This window comes from Clytia hemisphaerica, unplaced genomic scaffold (assembly GCF_902728285.1).
Source record: "Clytia hemisphaerica strain Z4C2 unplaced genomic scaffold, Clytia hemisphaerica genome assembly, whole genome shotgun sequence".
In the NCBI taxonomy this organism is placed as follows: Eukaryota; Metazoa; Cnidaria; class Hydrozoa; order Leptothecata; family Clytiidae; genus Clytia; species Clytia hemisphaerica.
Genome location: NW_027103694.1, coordinates 34171 through 50063, shown reverse-complemented (window position 1 = coordinate 50063; position 15893 = coordinate 34171). Strand labels below are relative to the sequence as shown.

General features: G+C 35.0%; 2 protein-coding genes across 5 annotated transcripts in view; both read right to left on the bottom strand.

Annotated features, from left to right (window-relative positions):
* LOC136803857 (DNA damage-binding protein 1-like) overlaps positions 1-15893 on the bottom strand; it is a 76237-nt gene that overhangs the window by 42325 nt on the left and 18019 nt on the right. The window contains exon 30 of one of the 3 annotated variants that reach the window (XM_067060580.1): positions 12999-13189. The exons of 1 other annotated variant lie outside the window; for it this stretch is intronic. The gene's annotated coding sequence lies outside the window, so the exon portion shown is untranslated. Of the gene's footprint in view, positions 1-12998; positions 13190-15462; positions 15806-15893 lie in introns of those variants that run through there. One more of the 3 variants, XM_067060578.1, reaches the window with a different exon arrangement.
* Positions 1061-5469, bottom strand: LOC136803855 (zinc finger protein ZIC 3-like). Of its 2 annotated transcripts, none has more exons than XM_067060574.1 (3): positions 4817-5469; positions 2506-3584; positions 1061-1862 (listed from the first exon to the last, which is right to left on the bottom strand). In XM_067060574.1, the coding sequence occupies exons 1-3, from the start codon at positions 4829-4831 to the stop codon at positions 1538-1540; spliced, it is 1419 nt and encodes a 472-aa protein (XP_066916675.1). In that variant the 5' UTR covers positions 4832-5469; the 3' UTR covers positions 1061-1537. The 2 variants fall into 2 exon arrangements, with proteins under 2 accessions (XP_066916675.1, XP_066916676.1); XM_067060575.1 differs by lacking the exon at positions 4817-5469 and adding an exon at positions 4071-4149.

The window sequence follows — 15893 nt, the reverse complement described above, 5'->3', positions numbered from 1 at the left end:
TTTTGTTGAAAATTCGATTACAATTCTTTAAGAGAAACCAAAACAAAAACAAAGACATTTCAAAGCACATAGTTTTATCAATAATATGCTAAAGATAAAGCAAGATTTTCAAACATTCTTTTCATTTTTGAGCTACCTATAATATTTGTACCAAAATTTTGACAAAATTGTCATCAAAGCTTAGCAAAACTATTTCAAAATTATCAATCATAATTCAAAAACAAAAAGCTTTAAAATGAAAGATAGAAGATATGAGAATAATTTGTGAAAAAAAGACAGGAGCTTCTGACCAGGAAATTAAAAAATCTTTCAGACGGACAACCGTCAATCACAAGATAACTCGCTTATCCATTTTTCCGGTCAGCTCTAAGAACTTTTTTATAAGAATATAACGAGCTCAGTTACTCGGAAAAAATGTCTTATCGTACAATCAATACGCGAAAATTGCGTAAAATGAGATCGCTTTAGCTTAGAAGTTAGGCTAAAATGAAAAATAAAACGATTCACACAATTCTAACCTCTGATTTTTATTTATAAGTGAGGAAAGACCCCTATCCCTTGACTCAGAGCTTTGACAAAATTAAGAAATAATAAAAATCTGCTGACATCAGCAATCGCTGTGTTACTAGGACAACTATCAACAAGCGCGTGCACTAAGTGATTATGGAGTTCGTGGTCAATTATTTTGCGGTTATCGGTTAAAAGTGTTTCTTCTTTGTTGTTAGAACTTAACTCTTCTGTTAAGTGCGACGAAAAAGGTCTGCAATTACAGTCACAATATCTGCTCTCTAAGAATGTTCGAACAAGCAACGATAGTATAGAATGCTTTTAAAAATGGTTCTAAAAATGTTACATCAATTGGAAGAAAACCACCTGAAAGATTATTCTATCCTATAAAATGGTATAGTAAGCTAAAATATACAAATGGATATGTGAGAAGTGATGCAAAATTTGACAAATAAACCTTTTAAGATATGGCAGAAATATGGCGTGCTAAATTAGAACGCCAGGGCGGCAATCAAATTCTTTCTATCGTGTTCCACCAAAGACGCGAATAAAATGAATTTCAATACAAGATATAATTCTTCAGATTTTTTTTAAAAAACCCTAATTTATAATATCTGGTCAGTAAAATATAAATAGCAATTTTTAATAACAATATTTTTTGAGACTTCAATATTTTGTAGCAATATATAAAAAAAGGAAATAAGTGCATTAGTTTTGCTAGCGTCAGCACAATACTAAATTTCATAATTATAATAATAATACTCTTTCTTCACTTGGGAACTATGTACATTTTTTGCGCAAAAAATTATAATAAATATTGATTGAAAAATAATATCGATAAAAAACACATTTCTCTTTTAACTTGTTTTCTAAAACAGGAAAGCGGAAACCAGGCTAACCAGTGGTGTACAAAATGAATTATCCAGGCTAATGATTGTTTCTAGGATAGCCCGTGACAGCAGCAGAGCTGTAAAAAGTGGCGGCTGTGAAACTGCATCATGATAAACAAAGACATCCATAGTCAAACACACTACCAGTGGATAGGTGGGTGCAAATTATGGTGTGGACTGCCATCCAAAGATAAAATTGTCCTACTTTTGACTTCATGATCTATCGTATTATTGTTATTGTTATTATTGTTCGTAGTGTGACCAAGACTAGGAGGAGATAATTGTTCTGTAGTGTTTTTAGGGGTGTCCTTGGCTATACTATCAACTTTACCATGAAGTTTCATGTGTTTTCTTAGGGAAGAAGGATGAGTATATGTTTTATTGCAGCCGTCCACTTTGCAAATGTATGGTTTATCGGATGTGTGAACATGGCTATGCTTCTTGCGGTCTGAAGAGTTGGCGAATCTGAAAAATAAAAGGAATCCTTGGTTACTTTCACTGAATTTAAAATATTCATAAAAAATAGTTCTGGAATTTGTCATCAAATTTTGTTGTGTCATTGCGTATTGAAAGAAAAAAAGTCATTTTGTCGCAAAAATTATTCTTGAACAAAAGGGAATATTTTCACTGTAGGTCTCACTGTGATTTCTCTGCATGAAAGTGGAATTCTCTTTTGCTAATTGATTACGCGAAGTAAAAAACACACAGGAGTCAAACTTTCAGAGAAGAAAAACAGACACAAAAACAATTTCCCTTGTCCTCATACATAAAACCTAATTTCCCTGAATTTGTTTAAAGTTTAAGAGAAGGGATAAAAGAGTGATTTGATGAGCAAATAAGTTCTCTTAATACCGGACAAAACGAATCTAGACTGAATAAACAAAAGACCGGAACAATGTCGGGCGCAGGCTTCTTAAGTCCCCTCCAAAAATGTCAAAAATGTCTACCCAAAAGATAACATTTATGTGTGTTTTAGTTGAAATTTTGAAAAGTGATTGCACTTTAAAAGCCTTATCAAAGTTCTGAAGGCACTTAAAAAAATTGATTTATACAAACTCATTTTGTCCAGTATGAAAGAAATCAAAAAACAAAAACAAACGGCCCTCACCTTCTTCCACATCCAGTGAATTCACAAACGAAGGGTCGTTCACCCGTATGCGTCCTTTTGTGAATTTTCAAGTTCTCCGATCGGGCGAATAATTTCCCACAACCGGGAAACGGGCATGGGAACGGTTTCTCTCCGGTGTGAACGCGAAGATGATTGATCAATTTATATTTGGCTTTGAAGGCTAATCCACCTCTCGGACAATCTTTCCAAAAACAAACGTGTTCGGCAGAATCGTTCAAACCGACGTGATCTTCCGCTAAATGTTGAACAATGTCCATCATGACGAAGAATTGTTTCCCGCAAGGTTTCCCTTTTGTGGTGTGGTCCGTCCACATGCACGAGATGACTTGATTCAATGGTTGTCGGAAGTTGCCGTGTGGTTGGTAGCCCGACATATGCATGTAACTGTTGTACGAACTGTTGTAGTAGTCGTAAGGTGTCGGAGGTGGAGGGTAGCTGAAAGAAGGTTTGATGTCTGACATGTAGTCTTGTTTAGGGTAATTCTTGTTCGGTAGATGGTGACCGGGATCGTGTGATAGCGGGAAGTAGGAGTTATTGTTGGAGGGTGGGTAACCGTGATTAGATGATGAGTTACCATGGAAACGAGATGGCGAATCGGTGCTCTGGTGCAAGGCTCCACTGGCGAACATACAGTGTGTTCGTCCTACGTGTGTATTAGGATCGCTTAACATACCAAGCGAGGTTGGTTGTGTAGGTTGTGAGCCAGTACCTCCACCCATGGTCACGGGGAGTGTTGGTGAATCGTCTTGAAGGCTCGACCGGTATGCAGAGTTGCTGCTTGTACCCGGTGTGAGTTGAAAGTCTGTTCCGGTGGGCGAAGACGCATAATCTTGACTGGAAGTTCGTGAATTGCTTCCTGGTCCATACGCAAGGTTTGGTGGATTGGTCAAATGGGATTGAGTTGGTTGGTAATGTGAAACGGGTGATGGCATGTCCATGAAACGGTTGCTGCTGCCATTGGTGGCGTTGACGGGTGGTGGTGAAAGGTGGTCCAAGAAACGTGGTCCTGTGGTTGTCGGGTAGTGACCCAAGGTGGATGCTTGTAACCTGTTCTCCATCTAAAGGACAAGTCGAGAGTGATTAGAGGAACCATTAACGAGCACTTGTTAAACACTTGATCACTAATTAACGTTGATTGCTTAAATGATTGATTGATTGTCTCTCCCATTCATCTAGCAGTAAATTAAATTTAATGCAGAGCGCGTGCGAATGGACAATAACAAATGAATTAAGTAAATAATAATAGTGATCAAATGAAACAAAAAGGTATCAAAATCGCGTTAATTCATTAAAAATGTGTCAAAGATACAACAAGGAGTTTGAGAATCCAATCAATTACCACAAGATGTATTCCTTAAGTTCATTACTTGATTTTATTTATTGATTTTTTTTGTGTATTTTCTTTATATCTCTGTTCATATAGATGAGTTAATCAGCATACAACTTTCTTTTGTAGCTCGTTATATAAAAATTGTTGTTTAAGAAAAAAACAGACAATAAAAAAAAGCAATGACTAAAATGCATGTCATGTAAAAAGGTCTTACCCCAGAACTACCGAAACCTCTCAGTTACACCGTAAAGTTTTAGAAAATCAGAATGATAATAAACAAACTTCTAGAGATAAATTTTTTCATCAAACTCGACGTTGACAGGGCCTCACGTCGCGTTTGAGAAGTGACCCTAGAGTGAAAGTCTATTTTTCTTTCACTGTCGAAATGTTAGTGAGATACGTTGACCAGATTCTTCTCTAAACATGTTAAAGGGAGAAAGTTTAGTAAGAAAAATAAAAACAAGCATATTTTAAACACGCTGACTTGATCCGGACCAATGACGCTGGACTTAAAATACGTTCATTGCTTTTATGACGATTGAAGCGAAAATAGAGAAAGGAATATAGTGTACAGTTTTTGCATATGATGTTTTCGTTTCGAAAGTTTGCTTTTGAAAGATAACAAAAGCTTGTCGACCATCTAGTGGAATGAAATGAGTTGACACTTAAAGGTCGTGTTTGTGGCGACGCAATGACATTGTATTGTTGTAAAACGTGAGAGCGTGTCTACAAAACACCGCTTTGCAACATACCGTGTTGACGTTGCACGCAGACACGCAGCGAATGCAGAGGAATCTTGGAGAAACAATCAATTTTTGACAAAACCGCAAACAAGTCAATACCACAATGCGAAAACAAATTTCAAAGTCTTCCAATCTCTGCGATAAACCACCATTTCTGGTCATTTTGACCCAAATAATGAATTTTCAGAGGAAAATAAGTGTAATAAAAAATACTTACATTATTATCGAGCATTACAACATCAGTGAAAACAAATCCAAATTCAAAATGGTATCCAAAGCTCTCTTAATCACGGTGATATGGTTGTCGGGGTCGTTGCGATCTATAACCGTGTATAACTGCTTGTGACCAAAAGTCCCCTAGGTACTAACTATTTAAGTCTTTTACTTAAGTTAACAATTAAACATCAGGATAAAAACCGCAGATAAATAAAAGTCAGTACTTGTTGTCTTTGATATTAGTCTAGAGTAAACAAGTAGTACTCCAACGATGGTCCATCAATAGAACTGTCAATAATTCTTATCACTTATTTTCTCTGAACGCAACAACCTCAAATCCTTAATAGTGATAAGACAGTGGAATTTCTTTTCTTATCAATTTTCTTTCTCTCTTTACCCGGTTACATATATATTATTGATTCGATTTTGGTTAATTGTGTCGATATCTTCTCCTTGTTTGTCCAATTTCAATTTGTTTGCAAAAAAGTTTGACGAGCGGTGCACAGCGCGAACGAGCGGCGGTTGAGATGAGCGCTGATGGCTGTACAATGAGAAATAACCTTCCGCTACAAGAATACAACGATTTTGTTCACAAAAAGTGAAAGCGATTCTTACATCTGTCGAGAAATTTAAAGATTACACCCGTCAGGGGGTAAATGCAATGAGATGATTGGTTCGTATTAATATGATTTATTATTTAGCTTTTGATTGACAACTTCGTTTCTCCTATTCAAAAGATTCTCTCGACCAATCAAATTAAAGTATTTTATTTTCTTTCTGTAATTTTTTTTCTTAAGAATTGAATCTATACTATTTTTATGAGAATTAAGAAAAACCCAAAGTAGTATACTTAGGTTGATAAGGAGTATTATTTTTATAATGAATTTGTGGATTAGAACAGACATTCGAAAACCATCAATTCTTTTAAAAAACACTTCATGCCAGCAAACTAAAAATCGCTCCCAATTTACACCTTGATAAAACCAAACTTTTTTTCGGAAAACTTTAAAGAAAAGGGGTGGTGCACGCTATCACTGAATTCAGTAAAAAGACACGAAAATTTACACAAACGCCGCTAACAAACTTTTCTGTTAAATTTAGTAAAAACGTTGCAGCAAAAGTAAACAAGTTTTAAAACATATGCCATTGGGTTAAAAATTAAGATTGAGCATATTTTTAGAATGTTCGGCAATTAGTACAGTGAAGGGAGGGTTGACTCAAAACGGAGGGAAATGATTTGAGGTTGATTACTTAACGCCACGCTGCGTCTTGTTTTAAAATCGGGTTGGAGTTTGTTAATTAGCTCGATTGGAATCACGAAACAGAGAAGTCCTTCTCATTTAACCAATACTTCACTTAAAAGACACTTAAGGGAAGCGCATAAAAAGGGGGAAAGGGTGATGTTTAAGTCCATCATTCCAATGTATTTCTCATTTCCATAAATTCTAATGAAGGAATCTTTTGCAAAAGGAATGCATCATGCTGATCCAACTATTTCGCTTATAAAACTGTTTTTTATTTTGAACGACAAAAAAGCAGCGTTTGTCAAAAAGGATTTTCTTTCTGAACAAATTTCTCTTTTCCCTCCGTTGTCAAAATGAAAGATGACGAGCAGAGGGTAACATTCATACTCGACCAAGTATAATGAACAGTATGTATTTAATTAATGAGCAATGATGCTTGTAGAGAATCACAGTCAAACTAGCTCACCACATCTACATGAAGTCTTGCTACATATTCACAAAATGCAATGAGTATTGGTAAAGATAGCGGGAAGACCAGACAGTCAATCAATTAATTCATACATGATCCCACTATCACATACTATCTATTTGCTACCCCACATGTCCACGCATGAAACTAAATATTAAGCAGGCAGGTAGCTGCAAGGAAATAATTTTGATTTACTCGAAACTTAATGATAGTGCAGAAGAAAAGCACTTCAAAATCTTAGGTCTAAATCCCCATTGATGTGATGGTAATATTTCGAAAAATCAGTTTAATTACTTTAAATGAACTAAATCCTGAATGATTCATAAATGTTTAAGAGTATTACTTATGGACAATGATTCGATTAAGTGTCCCTCAATGAACAGTAACAACATTTAAGGAGAATTATCAAAAAACATTATCTAGTGTAATGAAATTTAATTGCGGTGTCATCAAAGATGTGCATTATGATGAGGTATTTACTTGATGAGAAACTGTCAGTAAAACATTGTTTATGACGTCAAAGAAGGGTCTTCGGGTGCAGAAGGTCCTCGGTGCAAATTCTAAAGCGTGGTTGGAGGAGCTACGCACTATTTCTTCAATAACTCGTCTAAAAATGTCCTACAACTTTGAGTCATCCAATCAAAAAGCATGACCCAAATCCCTAAATCGAGAACAACGTTTGTAAAAACATTGCATTGGTTTGAAATGGTAGACGATTGTGGTTTTTTAAAATGTGCAAAGAGAGAATTGGAATCCTGGTGTGGAATGGGAAGGATTCTTTTGGGGAAATGGAGATATCCTGCGGTGGAATACAAAACAGACTGACGTGGAATACCACAGAGATCAGAACCAAAAAACTTACAAAATGGGCAAAAAAAGGTTAAAAAGGGTAAAAAAAGGTCTGGAAAGAATGGTACACTAACAAACCAGTCATTCCTTGGAATTTTGAAAAAGAGATCCCACATCAAAGAGAAACGCCGACAGAATGTAACAACCAAATAGAAAAATATCACAAAGTACCCTTAAATTGGAAACGAAAAAGATTTTTAAAGGAATAAAGTCTGAGAAAAGGATAAAACAGTATAAGTTTCCATTTATTTCTTAGGATCTGAAATACATCACAGCTAGGGGTATTTCTTAATATAATCCTTTGTTGTGATTTTGATATTAAGAGTGATATGGAAACAAAAGGGGTTTCAGCTCAACTAAAAGTGAGCAATGCCTTGAGAGAAATCCTGAAATTGAGCAAGACAATTCAATAATCACCCCCTGTCTCTTTTCATTCGGCTTTTTGAGCGGTACAGACAGAGGTGGGTAATAAATAACCCCTTTCTGTGTTGTCTTAAAAAGAGATACGAAGGGGAATGTTAGACCCAGAGGATCACGATTGTTCATCATTCGAAGATATGACTACACTAAAAGCGTCTACCGTGCATAGCTGATGTAGCTCCGCATCTCCATCAACCGTTATAATAACAAATTAGAAAATAGGCTTACCGACACGCGACGTGATTTCAAATCCAATCAAATAACTGGACCGAAGATGAGGAGAAACCTGCTGTTAAATGGCTTTCAAAAAGATCTCATTAAAAGGAGAGTTCAATTGTCGAATGATACTAATTGATTTTTTGTTGTTTCTAATAAAAATGTAGCGAAAAATGTGAAAGTGAAAAATGAAAATTGGTGTCATTTCGACATACATAACCCCCTGGTGAAATGACAACCAGATTTTTTCTTCACTTGAATGATGTTTCAACTTCAAAAACGTTATGTGGTCTACAGCCTGGGAACGAGCTCAATGCTGGACAATGGGTATTATGTTCCATTCATGATGGAGAAAAATTGAATGGTGAAGATTGTTATTTTTAACCCCTGTGGTGAAAAATTCCCTTTGTAAAAAGAAGTTGTCATCATTTTAGAACTTTCCTACCCCCGGATCTGTACAGGAAATACACGTAAACCAGGGTGTTTTGCTTGAAATTATAAGTAATGTAAGGAATTGATTTTATATAAATAAACACAAAATGGAGTAAAATTGACAACACACTTTTAGAGTAAATATTTTCAATGAGTTTAACTCAGACAAAAGTTAAAAAGGACAAAAATGAAACCTTTTTCCCTATTTTTTTTCTTTCCTATTTTAGGTTATAGATTGTTGTACTTTATGGTGTGTTGTGGAGGATAAAATAGTTGTTCATAGTAACCTGACTATCAAAGATGCACCGCTTTTCTTGCTCAAAAATAGAGGGATTGAGATGCTATAAAATTGGCTTAAGGAAAAGAAAAAAAGAGTCAACTCGTACAAATTATGTTGTCATCCCCAATCCCCCTTAATAAATCGGTAGGATTAACGGTCCGGTTAGGTAGTGGTGTGTTTAATGCCCTTTTGAACAGAAATTTGGAAGATGAAATTCATTAAGAAATGAAAGAAAGAAAGAATTAAAAAAAATGAGAAAGAAAGAAGAAAAATTTGGTAAAAGCAACAATACTATTAAATTCTAGATTTATTTTAAGGAAAAATTGTAAGCAAAGTTTTAAATTATGCATAGTTAGTTTCGTAAAACTACTTTTCCATTTCTAATTTTTTAGAAAAATAAAAATTATTCTTATTTTTTTTTCGAAATACACAAAATAGTCGATTCAAACAGAGAGAAAAATATTGAATAATAATTTCAATGAATTTATATACAATTTTTTCTTTTTTTTCTTCCCTCAATGGCAAATGATAATAGCAAAAAAGGTAATATTAAACAATCTCCATAATACATCAAAGAAAGCCGCTTTTCTTTATTTTGATCTATTGATTTTTTAGGTATTTTTTACCCAAGAACCCCTTTTTTATTTTCAAATCTTTTGTTTATTAATCTAAAAATAATGAGAAACAACAACCTGGGAGATTTTTCATGAAAAGATAAAACACCTCTAATAAGGGGAGGGGTTATTTCAAGATGGTAGATCTATATCAAAACATTGGCGGAGGAAAATAGAATAAAAGAGAATATTTTTGATAATTAGTAATTTTAATCATTGAGGCACATTGAGGGACGGTCAACACGGCCTAGACTGTCCTCAATGTACCCGATACACAGATGAGCAATAAGCAAAAGTCCATGTTTGTTAAAAAAACTTGTGAAAAAGTATGGATTATCAAAATTTGCAAGCGATGCCTCATCCATCGTTGAGTGGGAGTTTCAATCCAGTTAAAATATTGAAAATTAATAAAACCGTTTAAAGACAAAAGAATAGGACATCTCTTCAAAAAGAGATTGAGAGAACAACAGTAATTAATACACCTTCTTTAAATCACTTTTAATTACGCTCAACGAAGCTAATTATGAAAAGAAAGGGCAGCTTAATTAATGAGTACTTTAAATAAGAAAGTATAGAGGTATAGATCCGGTCTGATTGATCCAAACTTGATCAAATACCCTCCTCAAAAAGGAAATTCAATTTGAATGAAGTATTGATTGTGGATTGACAAATGGAGCACCCTGTAGCGCCAATGAAGGACTGATACCCTTTTGATAGTACGAAATGTAAACAAAGTGCTGAGCTGTGGTTAAAGACTTATGTAAACAGCCCATTGAATGAGCTGAACTCGGGGGTGTGAGAAAAGAGCAATGAACACTTTAATTCGTTTACCAAGAACTTTTAGAGAATTATACACAAACCTCCATTTATACAAAAATTGAAAAAGACATGACTGAAAATAACTCTTTCCCAAATCTGAGTTAAAAGTTAACATGATGACTTGAGAGATTCGAATTTAAAATTTCATAGATATTAGCTAATGAAAGACATTCAAAAGGCCAAAAAGACCGGCTAAACAAAACCTGAACTTAAGATTACCACTTTTTAGTTTAGAGCAGTTTTACCTGTAAAATGTCGGTTTTTTCCCAGTAATGAACTTCAACAAAATGATTATGCGTGTTTATTTCTTGGGGTGTGCATTACACATGTTAAACAAAATGGCGTTTTTAGAACCTAACCTAAGAATATTTTGGAATGATTTTTATCAAATTGTCAAGAATATCTATGATGAAATTGAAAAACATCACATCATTATTACAAAGAAGAAAGCCTGTAAGTAAGAAATTTCAAGGAAAATCATTATTTGATCTCAAATCAGAGCTCTGTATTTGGAATTGTTGACAATCTTATTGGAAAAGGCATAAAGTCCTCAGACACTTTGAAAATTACGTTAAAGAATAATTTTCCTAAGGAAAGATTTAGAAAACAACCTGATGATGTATATTTGACTGTACAGAAATAACTCGGTTTGTACAAAAGAGACACAGGGTGCATTGGGTAAAGGAAAAACCTTTTGACAAGTTGTTACAAAATAACCTTTTAAATGATGTATGAGGAACACTGGATGAGTTTGACAAGACCCCCTAAGGAAAGTGATAATCTGCCAAACATTGGTGGAAAAACAGGGATCTGAACCAATGAATGGGTGAAACAAACATTTGATCTGCATGTTAATTGAGTACGGATAACGGATATCAATTATCTGCCAAGCTATGCTTGAGGTTTCATTCAGGTGATAAATGGATTAAAGCATATATTCTGATTCTTATCATTTTACTATATCAATGAGGTGGAAAGTAACTACGTCTGTGTCTGCTCACTTTTTTCGAAATCTTGAATGCACAATTACACCCTGGCCTACCCAGTGGAAAAAGTCCCTCGACCCACCTGAAAAACGAGCAAAACTAGAGAATATTAGGAAAGACGCTTGCTTTAGCCGAATGATTTTAACAAGGAGTGAACACATAGGAAGGTTACATGATTCACGAGAAAAGAGTTTTTAATCAATTTAAAGCGAGACGTGAAAAATTTGTAAACACAATTTCCTATAAGAGGAGCCAGTTGGCCTGTCACGTGATTTGAACATCGGAAATTCGAAGTGAAAGCAGATAACGGAATTATAAATGAAACTCGATTCGACCAGGTGTATGGTACTTACATGCGTGATTTCATTGCAAGATTTAAGTAAAACGGGTTTTCTTTTCAACTCAGGAAGTAAATAAATCCGAAACGTAAACCACACCCATGATGATTAAGTTCCATTCTCATTCATGCCTTGAAAATCCAAGAAATAACCTTACAAAAAAAAAAAAAGGGTGTACTGGATTGTTGTGAAATAATTCGCAAATGAAATGATTTGATAGTGTAGAGAGTTGAGGCGATCGCATTAATTGACCGCAAAAATGAATCGTTTGGAATAATGGATGACAAATAAAGTGGATTAAAATGCTGGATGCAAAATAAGACTAATGTTAATGAATGCGGTATTGGTTGGTATGGAAAAATATGAAAGTCTTAAAGTGGCCTTTCTGGATCCAAACAGGATGGATTCAAACAACAATTTCTTCCTCATTAGGACTGTCTACAAAAGTTCATCTCCATTTTGACCGGACAAAAGGTGAATGTAAAATGCTAAAATAGCATTATGTCGGTTAAAAAATCAATATTGCAATTTAATAAAAATGGTCCTCATGACAGGGTTGCACCATAAATAAATGCATGTTTAGGTGCTTCCAAAGCAAAAAATTAGGAGATATTAAACCCAGATTGTAAAACAGCAAAGATGATTTTCAGAGTTCTCAACATATGCGAGAAAACATTGAATCATCATCATTTTGTCGCGACGGAAATAATCAACAGGTTGAAAAAGAGTAGCAATGAGAGTTTCATCATCAGCGTCGTCTTGATCCAAACACAGAAATCTCTTCCCCAATACTGTAATCGATCTCACGGAAGCCATTACCTCTATTACAAAAAAACTTTGGGGAAAGAAAAATTGAAGGTAATTTTTGCTTTCGTGAATCAATGTTTAGATAACAGTGCAATGAGTGGCTTGAAATTTAAGGCACTTTGTCTGTGAGTAAGAAAATAAACAAATACATTTGGTTTGGGAAGTTGGGAGAACTAGGATACCGTCAAAATGTTTATAGTAGAAAGATTTCAAGTCTACAAAAGTTCATTGAGAAACTGGGTTCATTGAGAATCTAGATTCATTGAGAATCTAGGTTGGCCATTTTTTAAACAATGTCATCAAAAAGTTATGTATCGTTGGAGTGATGATACAATCCCGAACAGAGTTTTCGAAATATAAAGTATTGTAAGTCCACAATAGCTGCACAATGATCAGATGAGTTATTTGGGTCCTAAATATATTAGGATTAACAAGAACAACTTTGATGAGCAATAGGAGTCATCAACAAAACTGTATGACTCTTCCATTATTCTGCTTTCATTGAAAACAACGAACTGTGCGCTTGCCAATTCAACATGATCTAATTTTAGGGAAGATTAGGATTTGCGGAGAATCCTTTGAAGGTGAAATGGTTCAGGTTTTCAAAAAAAATGGAAAATAAAGTTTTGATTTTAGCAACAATGTGTTAAATTGTAGATCGAAACTGTGTCAAGTTTTTGTTCAAATAATCTAATGAAAACAATGTTCGTAGGTGATTATTACTTATGTCATTAAATGAACATTAAGATATTATTTTTATTAACAACATTGATTGGTCAATATTTAGGATGACATTTTTGAGGGGATTGTTACCATTCCTCTTCCGGGATGAAGGATGAAGAGAGAATACAGATTATTCGCTCACACATCGGCTGGACATCTTTTCCTGTTGACTGGCACCTAGTTGATAAATGTGAAATGATAGAAAGAATAAGCATACTATCTGAATGAAACACACTTGTTCACTCCAGTACACCTACTATATTTAGTTTCGTCCACAGTTGCCCACAACCTTAAACTCAATTTAGCTCTAGGACTATTTTGGCACACAGTTTGACACACTATCCTTTCTACACATCTGATTTTTCAACATCAAAATCACATACACCCATATTATGACTTGCTTCTCCTTACAGAGGCTGCCCAGGTTCTGCATTGAGTGGTCTAGGAGTTGTATCGATAGAAACTGCCTACTAGCTTGCGAGACACTGACACACGTTTTTGGATCAAATTCGTTAATCTAACGTGAACTACTCGGGAACAAGGCCAGCGAACTTTCGTCTCATCCATGATGTATGCCTAGCACAGTCACCGACAGGCTTCTTACCAAATTCCCCTTATATGACATTGGTTGGCCCGGGCGAAGGTACATATACTTGCAGAGTGAATCACAGCACCGAGTAGGGAATGGAACCCCGACCTCCTGAACGGCAGTCAAGATCGATAATCACCACACTACTGCGCCAACATATTCCTATAGTGAGTGATGTACAATGGAGATTGTTCTCGCAATGCATTGGCATTACAAGACATTCAAAAAGTTATTTTAGATAGATCACAAGAACAACATTTATCAGAGTTTGGTGGGAATGAGGTTGTTCAAACTCGTGTACAATCAAGTGGATGGAAAATGGAAAGAGGTTGGTTATGCAGAAAGAAAACAACATTATAACAATAATTAGAATCTGTCTAATACCGCCTAAGAGGCCGTCCAAGAGGAGTTAAAGGCGAAAACAAGGGGACGAGTTACAGCTATAAAGATTTAATAAGCGAACCACTGCAATTGTAACAGTTTCAATACAAAGGGGGAAATTGGCATTAGCATATGCAATGAAAGAGTGGAATGCAGTAAGAAGATCAGGCTAAGTGACCACAAACCTACTTAATGGGGTTGCATGTGAGATCTCATTACGAAAAATATGATCATCAAGTTAGTATTACATTTTCCGAATGGTCAGTGGAAACCAGCATGATTTAGCCTGGTTTTCACATGTTCACTCGCTGCTTTTATGCTTTTTGGATTTTTGGAGGATATTGTAAACGAGATTCAACAAATTATATCTTGTGACTAATAAAGAGAGCTTGGAGAAAACCAAACAAGCAAATCGCTTTTGAATACCAATTACTCTGTTTATAGTTTATACTAATAAAATCACGACTATTTTAAAGTCCATGACCTTTTTAATTAAATGAGTTCAAAGCGGTATTTTTGAAGTCCTAGAGACATTTTCGTGACAGCTTTAAGGCACATTCCAGTTCATGGGAAAGTCAGAAGATACATTCTAATTATTTTAAATTAATTGGTGAAAGAAAAGAGATTTTCATTAATTGAATTCATAATTGAAGCCGACAAACTTTCAACACGCTAAGGAGAATAATAAGCTCCAAAATAAAAGCTGCAAAATTGGGAAAATATTATCATGTCTATTTTTTCCAATGGGTGTTTTGCTGCTTCGAGAGTGAAAGATGCATGCATGGGCACACAAAGAGAACTACACAACAGCCATCTTTGCCGTCTGTCCTAAAACGTTCAAAACCCAATATGATCATTGGTAACCCTAATGATATTTGTTAAAATTCCAAAAAATCAATCATCTCTGTCCTGTTAACAATAGTTACGTAATGAAAAAAGTCAGTATACTAAGGACTTGGTATGATCGTCCATATCTCTGCATTGCCATAATATAGCGACTGGAAGAGAGGGTGGGTCAAGTTTAAGAATCAGCCTGAAAGATTACGAAAACTATGAAAGGTCATGGAAAAGGAAAAGCATGGATTATTTCACTGGGTGATATTCCGTTCTAATGAAGGGACAACTTAAGTTTAAAGATATGCAAACAAACAAACAAACAAACAAATAAACAAGCATGTCAACAAACGAGCCCCCAAGACACACATCCGCATTTGAGGTTTACATTATTGACCTATATAGTTCGTTGATCTCTTCAGAAAAGTCAAGTAAAATTCGAACGGTTTGTAGCTCCTATGGCAGAGCAATGATCAGGAATGTTTCTAAGGAAATTTAAACAGACTAGAACAGTCTACCGGTAAGTCACGAAAAATGACCTTACGAATTGAAAAATATAATTTGTCTTTTTCGAATTGATCTACTCGAGACTTATTTTCCTACATTTGCATGCACTTGCAGTTAATTGTATTACCGACTAAAATCATTCAATTTTTAAACTTTTTTCATTTTTATTTTTCTTAAAATAATTTTTCGTTTGATGAAATAATCTGTACAAGTAACAAAAAATCTAAAAAATGAAAAGTTCCAGCAGACTTCCAATTACACGAAGAAAAGCCTGGGGAGAGACTTACAAAGTCTTTAACATGTGATCCTACATAACCGAGGCTATTCAGCTATCTGTGCTATATGCCTTGCACCACAATGTTCACATCAATTGCGCCAGTAATATGCTTATAAAGGTTCAATTCAAAATTTGACGCAGGTCGTCACCATATTCTACTATCGCAATGAAATCCGCTGCATTCGACCGAAGGTGACCTGAAATCCTAAAATATGAAAATTCGTTGCAAACTATGAATCTTGTTCTTGTTACGGAAAGTAATTTTGAAAGTTGAGATGAAGGTAAAAGTGGCT

Coding starts and splice junctions, on each gene's coding strand:
- LOC136803855 (XM_067060574.1), bottom strand. Junction 1,863..2,505: donor TTCACTGGATGTGGAAGAAG/GTGAGGGCCGTT, acceptor TTTATTTTTCAG/ATTCGCCAACTCTTCAGACC.